This window comes from Haliaeetus leucocephalus, unplaced genomic scaffold (assembly GCF_000737465.1).
Source record: "Haliaeetus leucocephalus isolate CR32 unplaced genomic scaffold, Haliaeetus_leucocephalus-4.0 Scaffold339, whole genome shotgun sequence".
Lineage (NCBI taxonomy): Eukaryota > Metazoa > Chordata > Aves > Accipitriformes > Accipitridae > Haliaeetus > Haliaeetus leucocephalus.
The window spans coordinates 3062082-3084492 of record NW_010972775.1 but is presented as its reverse complement, the minus strand read 5'-3'; the positions used below and the strand labels follow the sequence as shown (position 1 = coordinate 3084492).

General features: G+C 38.8%; 1 protein-coding gene across 3 annotated transcripts in view; it reads right to left on the bottom strand.

Moving 5' to 3' along the window:
* Window positions 1-3065: 3065 nt before the first annotated feature.
* The window catches only part of PEAK1 (pseudopodium-enriched atypical kinase 1), a 72566-nt gene continuing 53220 nt past the window's right edge, over window positions 3066-22411 (bottom strand). For all 3 annotated transcript variants that reach the window (XM_010571649.1, XM_010571651.1, XM_010571650.1), the window contains 2 exons: window positions 20256-21004; window positions 3066-10501 (listed from right to left, as the gene is read on the bottom strand). In XM_010571649.1, the coding sequence (XP_010569951.1) occupies window positions 9344-10501; window positions 20256-21004 (1907 nt within the window). In that variant the 3' untranslated portion in view covers window positions 3066-9343. The remainder of the gene's footprint in view (window positions 10502-20255; window positions 21005-22411) is intronic.

The window sequence follows — 22411 nt, the reverse complement described above, 5'->3', positions numbered from 1 at the left end:
TGTCCACTTCTGTGCATATCCTGACTCTACCAGCTGCAATGTGACAAAAATAACACCTTAATGACAGCAAAACAATGGGGTGAGAGCAGGAGGTGCTAATAGGAAATGCACATTCGATAGCTACAATTTTGAGTTGTCTGATTTGATACACACGAATCTGCTTCAGTCTCCAAACTGCCCTCTCAGTGGCTCCCCCCGTGTCTGTTTGCCAGACAATGACTTTTGTGCCTATTTGAAAGTGTTGAACTGATAGCAAGAAGCCTACCTCCATCTTCCAAGTGGATGGGCTAAGCACCAGGGTCTAGTGTGGCATCCTGAGCTAGCAGCAGCAGTACCAAGTGAAGTGCAGTAGATCTGAAGGCCCAACGTGGTGTTTTAATGCATATTTTTCTCCACAGAGCTATGAGTCTTAGCTCAGAATTGAAACTACAGCTTTTCTCTGCAGGATAGATTGTGGCAAATGTTTAACTTGAACAGTTTGTCTTGTGAACTAGCTGCTTCTATCCGATTCTGGTTAAAACCACTGCTGGGTGAGGAGGATGTCGTGATTCATATATGGCAGCATAGAAGCTCACTGACTTGGGCAAAAGCAGCAGCCTACAGAGCTCAAGTGATGCATGGAGATTTTCTAGAAAATAAAGGTTTATCATGTAGCTGAACGTAGATCCTTAGGGCCTGTTTACCCTAAGGTGAATTTCTGAGCTGGTGAAAAACCTGATACATTCTTGCATCAGCTGAAACTAGACGTCTGTTGGCTTCGCTTGCCACGATGTCTGGAAATGAGAATGCCAGACTGCGGTTGCTTAAGGACACCCACAAGAGAGTTTACACTGACATAACTAAATTAATTTCTAACAGATTTTTAGTTAAACCAGTATAATTATCATGTCTTGACAAGGTTTCAGTCTATTTTTGCATCTCTTTTTCCCTCCAGAGCAATGATTGCCACTGACAAATGGCATAATCTAACTCTGTTTAGCTAAGTCCATGGCACTTTGTTGAAGTGAACAGGGATTACTCTGGCAAAGCCAAAAATATCTGTCAGGCATATTTACTGACACCTCTGGAGTCAGTTAGCTTTGTATTTTTAAAAAGGATGAGGACAATAGCTTAAACTGTTTTTGAAAGGCTTTGAAACAGTGTCCAAGGAATAAATGTGAAAGGCCTGTAACAGTTACACTTTAGACAAATTCTGATCACATTGAAATGGATGACATACCTGTGCAAAGCCACTGTAACTGTGGGAAGAGTAGAGCCCTCAGGGTGCTTCTTTTGTGGTTTTTTTTTGGTGTTGTTTTTGTTTGTTTTTTTTTAAAGAGTATTTGTAAGCAGTGTGATTGTCATGCAGAAGCACAGCACTGTTCTGATGTATACAGTGTCATCTGTTCTACGCTAATAAATTAGCATCTGCAGCCACCATTGCTGCCTATAAGATCTGGGTACGAAATTGAGCTGTTTGATCTCACTGCCACTGAAGTGTATCTGCATGATCATGGAAGATGCATATTATCCCATCTGTTTTTCACAGACCCTCCATCAGGCTGTATGCTTCAAGGTAATGGATCAGACACAAAATGAATTCCACTGCAGACGACTGCCTTAGAGGCATCCTGCTTTGTCAGAGCATATAAAAATTTGATTTAAGAGTCATTTTATTCCTTCACAGCAGGTCATCTAAGCCCTGTCCACACTAGGGAAACTGCTAACTTTGGCTCAGCTCCTTTAGTGATAACAGTTGCCCCGGTGTGGACATGAGGCTGTCTCTGTTTTCATTAATGTGTCAAGTCACTTCTCTCCAAGAAAGCCTTACAAGACACTGGTTCAATCAACAGCAGCTGCTGGTGGCCAGTTTATTTTTGGGCTGCCGCTGCCACTTGTCCAGATGGAGCCAAAATAGTGCCAGCCATCATGAGACTTCTGGGGAAAACACCAGAGATGGGAGGTGGCACAGTGTCCCAAACAGTTGCAATTCCTGCAGCTGGGATGCCCAGCCACTGTGGTGGCTTGGCTGGAGGTGCTGAGCATCAGTCTTGTTGTTACCGAAAAACTCGGAATAAAGAACTTATCAACACCAATTTAGTGTAGATAAGCAGACACTTCTTTATTAACGGCTGGGTGTGCGGGCGAGTCCTCTCACAAACCACGCACACCTGAACACCAAAATCATACACCTTATATTAAACTTATTCATACATATTCATTAGATTTCCGAGAAATGTTATGCATATTCATTAGATTTCTGGGAAGTTATTAGCATATGTAAATGTCCTTTATGCAGGCGCAGTGAAGGTCTCTGGTGGTCTTCAGAAGCCCTCTGGTGGTCTTCCATAGTCTTCCTCACTTTGTCCGATAGTTGACCTTTCATGTGATTCTGCGCAGTACAATTTTTCCCATCATGTATTAGATTTACATAAAATACATTCAATGTTAATTCTTGAATTTAATATTTCTAGTGATTGGCCCTCAGTCACACCACCTTATCAATATTCTTATACTAAAACAATCATTGGTTAATCTCACTTAACTCTACTGATTGGAATTCTCGTTAATTAGATCAAAGTAAATCTTTACCAAAGCTTCCGTGGTTAACTGATTTCAGACAATACTCAAATTCTTACAGTTACACATAATACATTTTCTTAAGTTCCTAAGTTCCTATTAATTTGAAATTCTGACATCTGTTATCTAAGTTCTAAATGTTCCTACTAGATGATTTTAACCAATTCCTCCGGCCTTGGTACAGGGCCATACAGGGGATTTCACAGCAGCTGTTAGTTGTTGGTTAAATATATAAAATGCAATATATAATTTTGCTAAATAGTTCTTATAGTTCCATATTCCTATTAAAATTAAATATGATTAAATTCTAACTAATAACAAATCAGTAACATTGTCAACCGAGGCTTGTATCTGCCACGCTTGTACACTAGCTGTTGCTGCAAAGCAGCCAGCTATTCTTGCAGTAAAACCTTTTGCTGGACCTGCCACATGCATTTTCCTTGGAAATACACATTTTTGTCTAATTGCCTAGGAAGAGAGAAAAAATGAGACAACTGCAAGTTTGATTTTGAGTGTAATAAAACTAGTTTATTTACACAGTAACATGAATGCCACAGAGTACACAGCAAAGTACCACAGCAAACCAGAGTGTAACTGCCCCTGATCACAAAGGAAGGCTTGAAGTTTATATACTTATTTATATAAAAATGTGTAAATATCAATATGAAGCACCAGATAAAGCAATGCAACCAGGAATTCCAAATACAAATTACCTACAAGAATGGAGTTGAAAAAAAAAAAAAAAAATCCCTTATTCAAGGCATTTAAAGAAATCCCATTTATAAAAGTCCATCGATTTTGGAATCCCTAATTTAAAAATAAATTTCCCCCTTTTATTAAAAACAAGAACATATTCTTAAATGCTCAGCATAATTAAGTTTTAAAAGAAAAAAACCCAAGGATTTCAACTGCAAAACCTTCTAATACCAACAAGCCAAAGGACAAAGAAACAGTTTTGAGTAATTTTTGGAGATGTTATTTATGAAGTGACTATATTAAAATTTACACACTCTTAAATATATATTATATATACAATATATAATATATATATTTTCAAGCAAAAAGGGGCAAAGAATACTTTTGGGATACAAAAATTCATATACATACATATATAATAAAACATGCCCACATGCACTCATATATATATGTATGTATATATAGATATATGAACAAATATTTCCTCCATATAAAAAAAGTTCCAACCTCTTATTAATCCCTGAAATCTTGCCCTTGGATTTATGGAAAAAAAAAAAAGTCTTTATAGTCTGAAGTACAAACCAAATTCCCAAATTCTGTAGAGTGGTAAAATGCTTATGTACAGGTAGGTTGAGTACTTCATTTCTCACTGGCAACTTTGCTTGATCTGAAAGCATTCTGTGGTTTCCAACTAAATGCTGAGTGGAGCACCAATGCAAGGAGACTTACAGGAAATTATTTAAATTACATTCTACACCTATTCAAAATCATGTTCTTCTAATACTGCATCCAGGTGAATAATAAAATCCATACAAATGTCTACTTAGGAATTCTCTGCAACACAGCAGTGGGAAGGACTTGCTCCTCCTTTTGGAGTTGAAGGTGCCCTAAAGAAATTTCTCCCCAGGATTTCTTCTGAAAAGTATTTTTTGTTTATTCTTCCCTTGAAGTGTTTGGAATCCAGATGATTATTTACAGAATATTTCCACAGGTGTATTTTTATAGAGGTATTTAAAATTCTATTCTGCACTTCTTTGATGTTATCTTACTGCATAACTAAATCATCATCACATCTCTCTCTACACGGACTGAAGGGCTGTGATTGTGCTTTAGGTTTTACAGGAGTTTTAGCAGAACCAACACTATATTTGCAAAATCAGAGTAAGATAGGTGGCCTAGTCATGCAGGGAATAATGGTCATGTACTTTTTCTACAGAGAAACAGCTTAATTCCTATTTGGGGAAAGGGGGAAAGGAAAGTGCATTAAAAGGTCTGATTCAGTTTCCATTGTATCCCTCAGAAAAGTTACAATTGATTTAAACAAACAGGACTAATTTTTATTTACATATGAATTTAATTGCTATTACAAACAAAAAAAAATTAATTAAGGTAGGGCATCTCAGCACAAGAATTAAGAAACAGATACGTTTTATTTCAGCAGCAAATACTACTTTTACATGCTAAAGTTAAGGACCTACAGTGTGAAGCTGCTGAATAAATTCTCCAAGTAGCTGAACCCTAACACACATGTGATTTATTTAAAGCATATATTTTTCTCTCTAATATGTGGGAATTCCCATGTGTTAAAATGTCAAGATAATCCATTCATACCCTGTGGGTGCTGCCAGGATGTGTGGACCATAAAAGAGTTAAGGTGGAACACTTCTGTAAATGCCAAATGCATTCTTGTCTGTGGGCCAGCAGCATGATACCCTAGCTTGAGTTATTGATTTCATTGTATCTGAATATTGATATGAGACCAGACTTCTACATTTGGACATTCCAGAGGCTCCAGAATAAAATTCTGGATTCCCTCATTCCTGAAAATTTGTAGGCAAGTTTTTACTAGCAGATGCTCTTATATTCACCTGGTTACGCATATTGACTGGATCAGATCTGAGATTTGAAAGATAATTATTGAATAAGTAATTCCCATTTAAGAAATACAACCCAAAACCATTTTCCATAATATCTCAGGACTAATTTTTTTAGAACTCCTGTTTTAACAGAGGTCTGCATTTCACACCACAGAGTATGGTGTGCAGCACATCCACTACCTACAGAAGGAGCAGCACATTTTACCTTCACTGCTTCTTTCAGACTAATCAAATTCCTCATCTCCTAGAAGTTGTGTCTGCAGTAGATTGTCAAAGCAATAGGCTTCTGATGCTGTGGTCAGTCTAGACCAATTGACTTGTTATCCACTATTATTCTCCCTGTGCAGATTGCAAATCTGAAAGCTCACAATTTTGTTACTTCAGGTTTGTGCTGTACTACAAGCAACTTAAAGGAACTTGTTCACATAAACTCCAAACCCAAATCTCATTGAATAGATAACTCAGTATCATATAAAGTATAGCATTTAATTTTGTAAAGTCTTTTGCATCTTAGTGTGGGCAGTATTATTTCTAGGGCTATTAGAATAAGATTTCAAACAACTGACCAGCTACATTTTAGTTTCTTGACAAGGCACTAAACATAGTGAATCCAATCACTGTGCTCTCTCTGTAACATTAGAGAGGTTTTTAATGGCTCTAATAGGATCAGAAACCACTCATCATAATTCTTCAAACAACCATTTGATTTTTCCAGAAATTAGTTTCCATTGGAAAAATCTGTAGAGTTCATGTTAAAAATATTTGAATGACAGCTTTTATTAATAGAAAAATATATATTTACAGTCAATACTGTTATCTTAGATTTGCAGCTCTTCCTATTTCTTGAGCTCAACTGAAAGTGCGACATTGCTAAAAAATAATTCAAGATCTGTGCACATATTCAAGTAAGTTATAACATGCACAGCCAGGGGTTTTGTTCCTGTCATACACAGGATCCCAGTTACAAACAGAGCGGGTTTTTTTCCTTTTGCTTAGCAATTATGCTGTAGCATTCTTAGGATTTGTTTACAATCAGTTTAATGTATACATTCTTGTACATTTATGTGGCACAATCTGTTGCCGGGATGGAGAACCACCAGAAACGCAGTTACAATCATCAGTTATGGGCATATCTGCAAAGTCAGCCTCAGGCTCCCCAAGGAATAGCTCAGGCCAGATTGTGTTCGACTACTTTGACCATTCTTTCTTTTTTAAAGAAAAAAACCACACAACATTACAAATTGCTAAAGTTTACCCAGTGCTGCACAAGAAAGAGATTGGTAGTGAACATCTATCCATGCTTAATTATACTGCAGAGCTAAAATGAGTATTGGTTCATCACAAAAGATACAAACTGAAATTAGATAGCTAGAGATACAAAGGCTTCGGACCAGCTGCATTAAGTATGTATGGTTGTAAAACATTCAAAATTCAACTTTGCATGTGCGTTTTGACATGAAAGTGACACTGAGAACGTGTCCTTAAACACGGGAACACCTACCAGCTTCAAGAAATGAGCCCACTGCAACGGCAAGTGGTCCAAGAATTGCTCATACGGCCTATAGGAGTTATGTGAGAAGTTATGTGCGCACACGCATTACAAAACAAACACAAAACCAGACCACAGTGAACAAGAAGCCCTACTTGTAGCTCAACACATTGTGACTAATAACTAGTAGATAGTATGCAAGTGACTTGTCATGCTCGGTATATTTAAGCTATGAGAGCATTGCCCTCCTGTGTCCAGATAAAGCAGGGCTGCATTGAACGTGTGTGTGATTCTTTGTAAAGGTTATTCTACGAGCTGCTCAGCAGCAATGTAGAAACTTTCTTTCCTGATGTAGTGGAAGTACCTCAACTACATACATTGCACTTGGGCTTTTAATGCACTGTCCTCTTTTTCTGCATCAACGCTGCCATCTTAACCTTTTTGCCAAAGAGAGAAAGAAAAAATATATATCACGTTAAAATACATTATCCTTATCCTTGCCTGATCCTTCACTGATACAGGTGAATCAAACAAAAGAATAATAATCAGAAGTTTCAAAAAAAATCTTTAGAAAGGTCACAAAGACAGTCTATACTACGGCACAATCGATGTAGGCTTCCACACACTATTCAGCTTAGCTCTGATAGATGCCAGAGAAGAATAATACAGACATTTCAACCCCTCCAAATGTATGGTGTGGATCCAGAGCTAGTTTTGCTGACTTTAAGCCTGCAGGACTGTTTGTTCAGTTTCCGTGCATCTGGTCCAAGCATGCATATGCTGTATAAAGTGGCTATTTGTTTCAAGGCTGAAGTGAACTGATTCCTCACAGTTTTAGCAATTAAAATGAAACATCAATCCATAAAAAGAACACATAGATATCTGTGCATTTATGTGCCAGGAAAGTAAAAGAAGGGGCTGCAGATCTAGCATCAGGTAAAGGCTGGTGTGTAAAGTGAACACTGTAATGTACAGCTTTAAAAAATACATACAAGAATTGCACATAGATCCATAGGAGAGAAGCACAGGCTCATAACTAGGGCTGTCTGATTTCCATCACCCGGGTCAGAATATTCAGTATCACATTTTCCCCTGCATCGAGATCAATTCTTCAGAGCGATTCAGGAAACAAATCAGAGCCTAGCAATACTGAGCAAAGACACTGTCTGTACAACTGCAGAGGTTCCATACGAAACGGCCGTTAGGTCAGGGAAGGAAGTCAGCAGCGGCCTCTAAAAGTGAAAAGCTCCTTCAGGCTGAGTTTTTAAAAATTCTGTCTCTTTAATCCTAATTCCTGCTCTAGTCCAAAACTCTGTCTGCAATGCTCTTTGAGCTATTCTGACAACATTCCATGTTTGAGGTGTTGTCTATAGCAACATTGGAAAACACTAGTTACAACAGACAAGAGATACACAGCCAAACACCGCTGTGGGAAAAATGGATCACAATACTGTTAGTTGTGGCTGCCAAACTTAACAGCTCCCTCAATAATTAAACAACAGTGTTTTTGCCCCCTTGTTTTTACCCTTTAGAGAACTGTTGTCTGCAGCAAAAGTGTCTCCATGTGGCCTGTTAGCTACACACAAGACAAGCTCTAAACATTTCTATCTCCTGCCAACATACCAGCAGAGCCAATTTCAGTCCCACTTTGCAATATGGCACAAGTGACAAGAGCAGACCAAAATAAAACAGAAGAGGTGGCTGTTATTTTCATCCCCAGTTCATAGCAGTGATTGTCAGAGAAGGTTATGTACGTCCTATCCATTTCAAGTCAGGCTTTAGTACCTTTTGCAATGGAAGGGGAAATTCAATTGCCCACCATGTGTTGTATTGTTCTTGTATAAACGTGGTTATAGCTACAGTACATCAGCAGTCCAGACTGGTGAATGTCATGTAGGAAATGGGATAGACAAAGCGTGCATATTCTGCTTTTTAATGCAGAGGTCTTGAGCTAAGGGTAATGGTCTGATTAAGGCAGCATTGTTGAAATCAGGGATCTGTGGTTAGAAAGGATATGGGCGGGCAGGCAGTGAGTCAGAGGCAGAGAAGGAGGGAAGAGGCCTGAACACAGATGCTTACTGCCCACTGACACTTGCCGCAGTCAGCAGAACAACCACATCTGGACAGGAAAAAAGAACGCATGAAGCGTAAGAGATAGATCAGAATCTGACTGGTTGAGACCAAAGAAAGGAGGAGTCCAGCTCACTTCGGGGGGGACTGACTAAGCTGAGAGAAAATTTTGCACGATATGTGGAATAGATGCAAATGAGTGTTTTGTGGCATGGTGGATCATTCATCTCACACTTACAGCTAATCCATCTCTGCTTACGGTCACTGCTCTTCACCAACCAATGCTACATACGGAAATGACAGAAAGTACCCAGAAGAGGAGGGCAATTTGTTTACTGCAGTGCTAGGAATAGTGGTATCAAAGTTTGCTCTCCTTTTCAGCCAGATATTAATCAAGTTACATACTGTCTGATCCAAATGCAGTCACGTATATATAATCAATCCCTAACAGGCCTGGCAAAAATGTAAAGTTTCTGTCATATTGGGTACAGGATGCAATTTCTCCAGTTAGAACCTATTTGCTCAGAGTTGCTGGCTTTGATATCTAGGCTATTTTTTAACACTTGTACAAAGTGTGAGCCCTACGGCAGGCTTAAGTGAGGGCTGGGGTGGAGGTGGGGGGTGCTTCATGAAAAGCAACAGGCTCTGCAAACTAGTGCTGCTGCATGATTCTCACAATGCGATGAAGTGAGTCTGTAGTGGCAAAAGCCAGATATTGACAACAAAGCCAGTCTTCCAGAATAACTCCGCAGTCCCTGTCCAAAGATTTCTCTGCAAACTTGATCATCAGCAGTGTCCTTTTTATATCCAGCCAGTTCTGAAGTACGGCATCTCTCCGTGAGGGGTTGGAAGATGTACTTAGAGCATGGAACAAGTCCTCACGTGGACCCCAAAGCAAACACTGAAGGATTCCCTTGGCTTCTGATATCAAGATCCTCTCTGAAGGGTTGGGATTCAGCAGGCAGCTGGCAAGCTGTTGAAGCCCTTGAGAGTAGAGGGAACGGCAGGGAATCTTGGGGAGATCAGCACGAGTGTACTCCTTCTCCTTCAGCTCTGGATTCTCATCAAAGGGATTAGGTAAGTGCAGCATTTCATAGATGAGGATGCCAGTCTGGAACTCATCACACTTTTTGTACTGCGTTGCAGTGATGATTTCTGGAGCCAAGCGGGACTGATCCCGTAGGACCTCAGGATCCACCATGTGACTCTTCTGCTTGGCCTGGGAGAAATTGCTCACTATTAATCTGGCTGGGCAAGCAGTGTTGGGACTGGGTTCCATGGACTCAGAGATCAGAGGGCTGCCTCCTGGTCTGGAATGAACCAGCAGCAGGTTCTCTAACCGCAGATCACAGTGTGTGATATGATAGGGTTTCAGGTGCTCCAGGCCCAAACACAGCTGTAAAAGGAGTAGACAGACCTGCCTCTCATATAAATCTGGGCTTTTTGCATGGCGGGGCGCAGATTCTCGCACAAAATCGGCCACTGTTAAGTATGGGACCTCCCGCGTGATGACCACAACACGGCTGCGTGGCTTGCTGATGGTCCCCTGGTTGCTTGAGCTGTCTTTCTGTGAAGCCTCTGTATTGGAAGGAGTGTCTCTGTTCTTTTGCTCTGGCTCTTTCTCTACTTCTTCCCGCTCTTCTTCTTCCACCTCTGGTGCATCGGCATCCTCCCATGGAAGGAGACGAACTGGCACTTCAGCAAGGAAATGGCCACAGTCCTGTTGGATGTTAAAGTTGATAGCTAGACTTTGCCGGATAGATAGGCTGTGATAATACTGCTGGGATTCCTTAGCTTTGCTCTTACAAATCTGGGGGAAGAAAATAAACAGAATAGACATAATGTAACTCTTAAATTTGTAAATTCTATATCCTTTTTTTTTTTTGTTAATATGTACTTTGTTGATGGCTATCCACAGTCTAGCCCTAAACACAAGCACTGAGGAATTTTTTACTGAACTGACCTTGGCAGACTATTTTAAGGCACACGAACAGTTTCCATTGGACAGTAGGCAACTGCAGACTGATATGTGCAGGCAGTTCTCCCTGTGCATATATTATTGTCGTGGTTTAACCCCAGCCAGCAACCAAGCACCACGCAGCCGCTCACTCACTTCCCCCCCACCCAGTGGAATGGGGGAGAAAATCGGGAAAAGAAGTAAAGCTCGTGGGTTGAGATAAGAACGGTTTAATAGAACAGAAAAGAAAAAACTAATAATGATAATTATAACACTAATAAAATGACAACAGCAATAATAAAAGGATTGGAATATACAAACGATGCACAGTGCAATTGCTCACCACCTGCTGATCGATGCCCAGTTAGTCCCTGAGCAGCGATCCCCCCACCCCCACTCCCCCCAGTTTATATTATATACTAGATGTGATGTCACATGGTATGGAATACCCCCTTGGCCACTTTGGGTCAGGTGCCCTGGCTGTGTGCCCTCCTAGCATCTTGTGTCCCTCCAGCCTTCTTGCTGGCTGGGCATCAGAAGCTGAGAAGTCCTTGACTTGAGACTAAATATTATTTAGCAACAACTGAAAACATCAGTGTTAGCAACATTCTTCTCATACCTAGCTCAAAAACAGTGCTATACTAGCTACTACGAAGACAATTAACTCTATCCCAGCTGAAACCAGGACAATTATTCAATGGAAAATACAGTTCAGGCAGGTTGTGCTTTCAGTCAGAATAGCAGCTGATATATGGTAAATGCACAGTGAAGCTTACTTTACAGTTACTTGTTTATCCATACCATTTTATTTCATGTTCTTCTCTCAGGCTTGTGTGAAAAGCTTGAACAAGATAAAAATAATCAATAGCAATAGGAGATACAAAGAAACATACACAGAATATCTGAGGACACGATCAAACAATTGCACATGACTTGAGTTAGCATGGCATAACAAGTTACTACCTGTCAGCTGAATTAAGTGACTGGATGCATGCTCCTTGCCCACTGAAACTGGAAATGGAAAGCTATTAGCTGCAGCCATGTCAAGCTAACACTTCATGTCTGCAGTGAGGGACGTATGTGTGCGTGGCAGGGGCTGTCGGCAAGCGTACTTCCTGTGGCTCAGATGGTGAATGGAAACATGGTACCTTAACTGCTTTCAGTCATTCATCAAGATCCTAAGTATATGTTTTTATTTTGCCATATATAGCTGTATTTAATTTCTGACCAGAAGTATCTTGTTGATACGTACATTACTAATTGTTTGCCCTGCCATAACAACTGGCAGCTCCAACCCCCTTACAAGAGTCACTGGACAACCTCTATTAAGACCTCTGTTCTAAGGCATTTACCGATTAAAATTACAGCCCTACAAAGACTCAGACACATTGACCTCTGGATATTAACCGTAGTCCTACTGACTTCAGTGACTTTGTTCAAAGCGTATAAGATTAAGTGTATGTTTTAATCTTTACAAAGTTAGAGCCTAAGTATTCAGCTGGTATAATGCACCAACAGGTCTTAACTGCAAAGCTCAGAGGAAGAGAAAATAGGAAGGCATTTCTCTTCAGATGAAGTTACAGCTTCCCTTAGCTCATCTCTGAATGCCAGGGAAAGCCAGATAACTAAGGCTGGTAAAAGTCAGCACTACTTCTACACAGTCACAACAACCAAGGACCCCAAATCTCATACTAGCTCTAAATATAAGCATAAAGTGACTTTTCTCCCTGTTTCTCCTTTTACCCCTTCTCAGGAACTTATGTAGGATACACTATAAACTTACCTTTCGCTAAAAAACCAAACCAAACCAACAACCCCCCGCTGCCAAGAAAACTGAAAAAAGAAAATGATTTTTCATCTTTTATGTGTTTATGTGGTTAAGAAATGTAGTTTAATAGGAGAGTTAGTCTTTTATGCTTGTTGATCAGACAAGTGTCAGATAATCATGAAAGTAGACACAAGTAGTAACAGTATTTTGATCGTCCTCCTGTCTTTGATACTGTGCCTATTTCCATACTTCACAAGCATTTAAAGTTCCTTACGTATTATGTATACTATAGCTTAAACTGCCTGTTTATAACTGCCATGCAGAAACAAAACGAATTTGAAAAATGCATTTTCTAGTCAATTTTATTTAAGAGAGGAAAGTCATCATTTTCTGGAAATGTTGATAGGTACCCTCTTTGTACAGTGGCTCTTGCCAATTTAAATTTTCAAATGTATTTCATACTGTTAGAGGTGAAGTAAGCTATCAATGGAAAGTCCCCCATGCCTTCTCTCAAGGGTTACAAAAGTTTAAACAAATACAGTAAAAAACCAGCATTAACCTTTGAATTATATATGAAAAGAAAATGTCAGCTGAGTGTCTTGGAGACTGAAACCCCCAGATTTAGTAAATACTTAAAACTGCACAAAAGACAGAAGTAGAAAAGTGTTGCGTAGACCCTACCAATGTGTATCAAATCTGACTGGGAGAACAGCTGTTAAGGACAATGAAAATAGTTTTGTCTTCTATGCTCTTCAAGTCCATGGCCTTTTTCTTGTACAACCAGCCATGGGGATAATCAATTCCAACTTCAGAAAAGGTTCTATGTGTTGTAATCCAGCCTTTATATTTTAAAAATACTTAACTGACATAATCCAAAATATAAACTCATTCTGAAAGAGTTTAATTTTAAGGTCAAACTTACTTGCTAATAAGAAAAGTGTGAATACGCACTGGCCCTTAGCTATTGTATGACGTTTCATGTTACCCACAGATGATTTCTAATACCACCTGTCAACTAAAAATGATATCCTATTAGGAATATATATTCCACAGAGTATTTGCTCTTAAAACAATTAATACTTCTCAATTTGGTGAATACAAGGTCTTTTTTAAAGTTTATGAAAAGGATTTCTCCTTGCCTATAGAAAAAGAAAAGCAAAGGAATTGAGACTTATTCCTAGTTTCTAATTTTAGTCCTGGACAGCCTCTTTTTCCTACTTCAGAAAAGGGCTCTCAAATTTACTACTGGAATTTCAGTTAAAATAATAGGAGATGGGCATTGCATCTCTCAAAATCAGCCCTGGTTCACTCATTTTAGAAGATACTGCCAATCCTAGAATTGTGATAGTACAAAAGCACACTTTCATAGGCCTCTGTGGATGTGGTAATGCATCCTTCTAATTTAGAAATGGCTGGCCAAGAACATCTGCACCAAAAGGCATTCAGCTATTAGGGCAGAGTATGCTGCCTTTGCACCCATTCCCTTTTCCTCTGAGCCAGCAGAACCGGCCTGCAAGGGGAATCTGATCTGTATGTTGCCAGCTGGATCTTTCCTAAGAAATGAACAAGTCACATTATTAACTCCATTGTTACTGTGGTTCATGAAAACCTTCAGAGCAGTGTCCACTCTAAAGTCTGAATCCACAGCAGAGCCAAACTTTACCCCATGTCAGTTCTTAAATACGAGTTTTTGTTTCAAACTCCTCTCTTCACATCAACAAAACAGAAATTAAAGGCTAAATAGTATTATGATTAAAATCAATACTAAAATGACTGCATTCATGAATACAGTTTTCCCCTCCTTAGTCTACTGTTAAAGAAGATAACCAATAAAGAAAAAAAATAATCTCTATTCACACAAATGCCCAATAGTGATGGCTTTTGGACACCTTCACTTCTCTTGTTTAATACAGGGCAGTATATGGGTACACGAACATGCATCCAGTATCTACAAAGACAAGAGAACTGAGATCTGATTAGAGATGTATTTTCTGCTTCTGGCTTTTTGTTTACAAACAACATGAAGTGAGAAGTGGAAGAGGCAGCTGGGTTATTTAGAGCTGATTAAATTGTTGACTATACAAACACTAAAATTTGTACACTAGCTACTTTGTAATTGACAAGGGCAGTGAAAAGCTAGGCTGTCTAGAAGCAGCACCCAAAACCTGGAGTACGAGAACAAATCGGAAGCCTGTCTGAATTCATAAAACAGTTTCTAAAAGACAGACCTGCAGTAATCTGATGTTCCTGTAAGCGTCTGGCTACTCTTCAGAGTTTTGCTGTGAAATACAGCTGCATGAGTCCAGATAAGTCCTAGGGTTTTAGACTGCAGAGTTCAGGTTCTCATTTACCAATATCTTATTAGAATAGGGAAAATGTACTGAAAGCAGTGGAGACAAACTAAGTTTTCTTACTGATCTGTTCAAAAACAGCTTATAGAATGTAAATTTTGTATACTGACAAACTTCTTGTTCTATTTTATAATTTTCTGAGTTGCAGCTTCTACTCAGAACTCTATTTTATATTAACCATTTTGCAATAGAGTAGTGAATGCTAGTGTTTAATACCATTAATGGGTAAGAGTGCTCACCCTAGCATTTTGTATTGGAATAACTCCACTATCACCTAAAACTATCATCTGAATGACCAAGATATAAAATTTTCAAAATGGTTATAGTAAGTTATGCAACCAAAGTCTACATTTACATTTGAAAAGATTTAGGGAACAAATTGTGAAATTTGATGGCCTCATTAGCACGTGCTTTAGACTGCTTGTGATGACTTGCTAAGGGAGTAGATACAAAGCTTCTTTTCTGTTTGTGCTGTCAAAACTGTGTAAATAATATGGCCCAGTTTTCTCTGCATGATTTTTAAAGCTTCTGTCTGTTCCAGTCATCTACTCTAAAAAACACGGAAATCATGTTGCCTTTTACATATATAGTATGTTGAATTCCTATTATGGAGCACAGGAAGAGAAAAAGGTGGAAATACTTTTGACTAAAACATGGACAGAAAGTAGGATCAATCAGTCATTTACCATTTGCTTTAATGAAATACAGTCAGCTGAGCTATGAAGATATGGTATGTGATAATAGCTGAAAGAAAGCTGTTGATAAGGGCTTGGCAAGCCTTATTACTAAAGCTGATGAAGAGCTGGTTGTTCAACAGATGAAGCAATGTTGGTAAAAAGCCCTTCCATATGATGCAAGAAAGCAATGAGAAAAAAGGAGATATGAATAGGAAGGAACAGAAAGTTTCCATCTTCCATTGGAATGCACTGTCATCATGTATCTTTTCTTTAGTGCATCCATATGAACTAAACTTTGGTCACGTTTATAGGGACAGGAGAGGTTTCTTTATATCCTGCCATTTCAATTCCTGCGCCCCCACCCCCCATCCCTAAGAAGCAAGATTTTAATGTTTCAGAGCTTCTAAAAACTGTTGTGCATAAGCTTTTATTTTTCCTTTATGAGTCCAGTAGCCTACTGTGCCATCAGCTGACTTCCACTTTACCAGCAGGGAATCTCATTTCCACTCTGTCCTATGCATTTTACAGGGCATCAGTGAACTTAAAAGTACGATGAATATTGTCGGAAATGAATTCACAAGTGCTGAAAATGAGAAACACAGAAGATCACAAAGACTGCACCATCTGTGCTGCTTTGTTGTATTGCACAGAGGGACAACTGCAAATGAAATTCTGCTTAGAATGAAAGCTTGCTAATCCCAAATTGATAGCTTGTTCTTGGCACAACCTTGTTTCCCAAGGAGGCCAGTTTGATCTCTGATTGACCTCATTTTCTTGATCTGGCCTTGTGTCCTGGTTTAAAAGATACCTTGGAATACAGCTTTGACTTTTTAACGATGTGTCAAAGCACAGAATTCTATGCTGCTGTGACTGAACTTGTAATGGGCTAAAAGTTTAATGTGCATCGCTTTATTTTGATCTGAGCCATGAAGTTCTGGGATAGCCTTTAATAACACTTCTGCCAAGAAGCTCCACTAGGAAACTGAATTACCAAAAAAACACCTTAGCACACTGTGACAAACTAAACATAACTAGAAAACAATTGTCAGCTGCAACTAGGAAACTGTCAGCCACATTCAGCCCAATACTATTTACTTCTGCATTGCTCTATTTTATACTTGGGACAGGAACCTTAAGAAATCCTAAGGTTTTACTGCTAGAAGAACTTCTGCTGCCCTGTAGCAATCAAAGCAATAAATTTTAACTGCTCCTTTTGAGCTGTTTGCACCTTTGCAATTCCTGTTATCCTGCCTGAACAGCATTGCAACATGTGCCTGTGGCCAGAACGCACACACTGCAGACCATAACCCTGCTGGTTTTTTATGTCTGTATTGTTCCATGTGGACTCTGAATCATGATTTCTATGTGTCTGTCTGTGATATCATACAGTAATTTCCTTGAGCGTTTAATACTGAAAGTGGAAAGAGTTTACGTCACTGGCACAGTGATTATCTTGTCTAACTATTATTCATTCTACTTTTTTTTTTTTTTAAATAAAAAAGATCCCTATCATATCACTGCCTTACTTAGTCTGTGTAGGGATACTAAGAATTGGACTCATCCAATCCACTTTGTACAAAAAGCTGGTGCTCTCCGCTGCTTTTACTTTAGTGTAACCTTTCCACTACATATTTGGAACTACTGATAAGACTGTGGTTTCAGAGGAATGTTTATGCATATTGTCCCAGATCCACCAACTACTTAGAAGGTGGTACTGCACTTAGTGAAGGAAAAATACCTTAGGGACTGGAATTTTATGGAAGCCTTTCTTGTAAGGGAACTTCTGTTTTTTTCCATCTGGAAAAGTAGTTTTCTGATCATGACTTATTTACTGGTTTTATTTATAATGTTTCAGTCAAAGTAATTTCCATATGGCTTCCTGCAACTTTTTTGCACAGGATGTTTACTAGCAGATTAGGTGAGAGTGAAGCAAAAAGCGTCATACAATGCTTTGAAACAACACACCCCTATGAACAATGTTTCCTCTAATATCCACACCAACAGAGCAAGTTGTGTTCGTTCTCCACCAAATTTATCAGAGCATCTTTTGGTGGCGATACCACTAGAATGTAAAGGTGCGCTGGTACATTCATCTGCACAAAAGGTTCATTCTTCTAAATTTAATTCAGCAGTAGTCAAATGGATAAAGCTTGATTTTTAGCAGTGCTTTTGTCATTCTACCTTTGGAGATAACAGTATTAAAATGTAATTTTTTTTTTACTTATGCATTAAGACTCAACACCGTTTGGGGGGAATCTCTTTTTTTCTACAAAGAGAATAATAATTTAAAAATCCCATTATCACATTTTTTTCTCAAACCTAATATTAAAATCATAGAACTTAAGAAGTGTCTGAATTGTTCGCCAGTATTGCTTGGGTAGTTCTACAAAATTCAGAAGAGCTACATAAATTTACACTGTCCAAAGATGTGGCTCCATATACACTTTCAAAATGTATTTCTAAGACTTGATTAAAAATAACAGGAAGACTGTATTTTTGGTTCTCTAGGCACACCAGAAACTTTAATCTCACTATTTTTTGCCATCCTGTTTTGGGGACAAGGCATTTAAAATGGCGGGAATACATAGCTTATTTGTTGTAGGTATATGATTAAGTAATTTGGCTCAGACAAAAAATACCCATGATAGTAAAACTCGTATATTCGTTAAAGTGAAATTCCCCAAATCTCTGTGTAATGTAATAGCAATCTGTTGTTATGAGATTTTGTACAAATCTGATCCTGGACTGATAAGTCCCCACAACTTGGGGCAAATGTTAAGACAAAGTTGAAATTTACTATAACTGATTTTAGGGGAAAAAAGTCCAGTAACCACAGTTTAAAAAATGCTATATAATTCAATATTAGCATAGCGAATGCAGTAATAAAAATATACACCAAAGAAACAGACAACTGAAGAGAACCCAACTTAGCTGAATGCATACTTAAGATATGTAAAAGAGAAAATGAAAAGACATCAGTAGTCCTGTATGCCGGTCCTGCTTGGCTTATAAAGAAATCAGAGAACATTTGTAGTGAGAGTATCTTCCTATATCACATTAAGTGCTAAGGAGGGTATTTTCAAGAGTAACTTTTCCTGTCATTGTTAATGGCACAACAGCTCACGGTGACCTCCAGGTCAAGGTACTTCACTCTCAAGATGATCACACCTATTGCGTTGCAATAAATTTTGTTAGTCTGACAACTATTTTTAAGACATCTGAATTACAAGAGAAAAAAAAAATACAGCACATATTTGACCATGCTACATGGCTGTTCTTTCTTTTCACTGGCTTTCTACAAAAGAAATGTATTTAGAAGGACAGTAGGTAAGAAAACAACTACATAGGTCTTGCATGTCAGGGCACAGTTTAAGGGCACATCCATACTGTGCAAAGAGGAATCACATTAGTGATAACCCAAACCTGCCTATATAGAAAAATACCACTTTGGGTCCTAAAAACAACCATTTTTGCATCATTGCATTAAAACCAAAAAAACGCAAACTGAGTAATGCCAGACTGTTGATTCTGCAGCCAGAGTAGATTGCCAGATATATTCATGGTCTGGTTCTCAGCCATTTGGTACCACTGGATGTGGCATCTACAAAACATCCATATTTCATTTCATATCTTTTCAAAAAGAGGTCCTTGATAACTAAAGAAATATAAATAGTTATGCCCACAAATCTGCCTTACAAAGGTGGCTTTTCAAGTTTCAGAAGAACATATCAGTTGCACCAATCTTACCTTTTATTTCTTTATATCTTTCTTGTAAACAATCATGCAGGAGTGGTAACAACATTTTGTTACTGTAAAGCACCACCCTTCTGAGAATGTCAACATGCTCTATCTCTGTAAGGAATAACTGATTAGGCCTCACACACCTGTGTTGGGTAATAAATGTTCTACCTCAGTTTCAGCAAGAAGGAGTCAGAAGTTCAGTGATTTGCTCAAGGTCACACAGGAAGCCTGACAGAGCTGTGAGTCTCAGCTGCTTTCTCACTATTACCCTACCATACAAGCATTGAGAACTGTAGAGATACAGTGCTCAGAAATAATTACCTATATAAAAGTCCATAAAGTAACAACATCTAGTGAGATAGCTACCAACTATTCATTAATATATTAGCAGTAAATCTAATAAACCTTACTTCTTTTATGTGTTAGCTGAAGTATAAACTAGACACAAATCAATTGTTTGTTTAGTAAAAGGGCACCAAACTAACACTGACAAGTTCCACTTTTTTTACTACAGCTTATAAGGCAACACTGATGGCTAGAGAGAGCTTTTGAAAGGCTGGTAATGAATGCTGGTGAAAACATATGGGAACATAAAGATACATTAGCCTAGAATTTACATTTAAAATTATTTGGCTCTGACATGGAAAACTTTGAACTCTTTCTTAACTAAGAGTGATGATTTAGTATCATCTGCATGCAGATGAACCTACGGATTTTGTTATTGCAAGTTTCCAAAAAACTGCTGACACATGTTAAAATAATACATCTTCTTCTTCAATATTTCATTAACCAATGATCATGGTAAAGCCCGAGTTGTGTTGATTTTGTTTTAATAATTTTGGAGCTGCAGTAAAAACAGTTGAAACTTAAACAGCAGATACCAATGCCACATATGGTTCTTGGTAGAAGGAAGAGCCTGTATCTTGGGAATCTTACTTTTCACACAGTGCAGCTGCAAGCAGTACACATATTTAGAGGACCTATCACTACTGGGTGTGTTGCAGATTATTGTTATTTTTGTTACATTTTTCAGTGATGCCTAGGGTTACCGTTTTTCAAGCCCCTCTTACCTTGACTGCGTAATTGTTGAGAGGATCTTTTGCATAAGAAGCTGGGTAGTAAACTGCATCACCTGCCTCGCAGCATGGCTTGTCACTGGTTAGCCTGAAATCCGACCAGCTGTCCACGCCGAATCGCAACTGGTCTTTTTGTCCAGCCATGAACAAGTCTTCACATTTAAGTGCCAGCTTCTTCAGTGAATCAGTGTGAAGGCTTCGGATTTTACCTACTACCTCTTCTCGGTTTTCAATTCCTCGATAAAGTGCTTGCCTTTGCGGCTTCTGGACACCTTTGCCCTGCTTAGTCTGTGAGATGCGTCTCCCTGTTAGAGACTCCATGCTATTGGAACACCGGTCCTTAATACTGATAGTGGTTAGGCTGGAAACACTGTTAGTTGCTGAGGTGGTTGCCTTTAGTTTTTCTGTAGGCCTGTCCAAGGAATCTCCTGACTCATTGTCCAGTACCTTGAGCTCCAGGCTGACCGAAGAGCAGGCGCTGCTTGCTTCCCAGTTGGTGTCAATATCGTAGGTGGGATTGGCCACAACACACAGGTTGTTCTCCAGAGCCTGCTTCTGGAGATCTCTGGGAGTCGGCTCTGTGTTAGCTCTCAAAATTGTTTTCTTTGGGAGCGGAGGTGGTGTTGGCTGCAAGTTGTTCATTGGCTCCTGGTCTACTAGTCCTCCAAAGGCAATGGCATCATCCAAAGCTCCCTTCGGCTGTCTTGGCTGTTTCGGAGGTATCATGGCTGCTCTGGACTGTCCTGTGTAATAAGAAGATAATAGTAATAGAAGATTATAGTACTTTGCATCTGCTGCTCATATTTGCACTCTGCAAAAAAGTTGAAGGCAAAAAAACCCCAGCTGACTAGGACTCCCCCAATATTTGAAGAAAACCTAAATACATACATGAAAAGATGAACTAATAGGGAAGCAAAATGACCAAATCAGCATCACATATATATCGTTACATACAGCCAGTCTTTATTTGACCTTGGCCTATATATTAAAATCAGGTTCAGTGCTAGCAATGCTGGCATTTTACATCACATGGGCTTAATGACAAAAAGTGCAAGCAAAAACCAAATGTCAGTTTTGGCACTATGGCCAAATTCCAGTTTCAATAATTATACCCAGCCTCCCGTAATTCCTTCTGCAGTCAATCGACTATAATATTATTCCTTAGTTCCTATTGCAGTGTGCAAAAACTATGGGTTGCTGCTGCTAAGTGGCTTTGTGTACTATTTCTTTGAGCGGTGCATTTCTCTGGCAGGTGAGTTGATCTTTTTTATATATCCTCATAGTAGTCTGTAAAGCACTTGGGATCACTTGGATTTGAAATGTGCTAAAGAAGCTGAAAGCATTATTTCAGAATGGAAACAGAAAACTTCAAACACAAATAATGTAATTCAGATACTACGGCGGTCACATCAGAAAGTCAGGATTGCCTAGCAGATTCACAAGGTGAAAACAAGGAAGTTAAGCCTACTTTCACTCAAGTTGACAAGTGTGTTGCCACTGCTTTCAATGAGAGTGGGATCATATTTTCAGATTACAAAACTAGAAATATTTTTTTAACCAACAATTTAAAACTCACCCGCCGCCCCCCCCAACCGTAACTTTATCTAATACATTTCCCTTACTCACTTGCCGTCTGTACCTTTGTTGGCAATATTATGTTCATAGATAACCTGACCTAGATTCAGTCATGAGATTCCAAACAGCAGGTTACATACACAAAAGCATGGCCTTTCCACTGACAGACTGGTTTCAAACCTTTGTATGCTTCTAGGGAAGATGAACTTCCTGTCATGTGTTTGGATGGCTTTTAGAGAGGACAGTTATGTTTTATAACTGCCAGAGTCCTTGGAAATGAAGAATAAATAAATGACAATAACATACGAGAGAATAAAAAACAATAAACAGACTATACAAATGACCAACTTGCTGCTCTGGGACAATTAAACAGTTGTTACTCATATCAAAATGAGATTTTTTCCAGTCTTAATAATGAACTGCTATTTTCAGAGAAATTATTTTAGAAGTTTACTACTACTCCTGTGAGGTTCATTGACCAGCATGGTAAGGTAGGAAGACAATTTTTACAGTTGCAACACAGCAGACATGAAATGGATGCTCTGTATAATTGCAGCTGAGTGTCTTTTCTAATA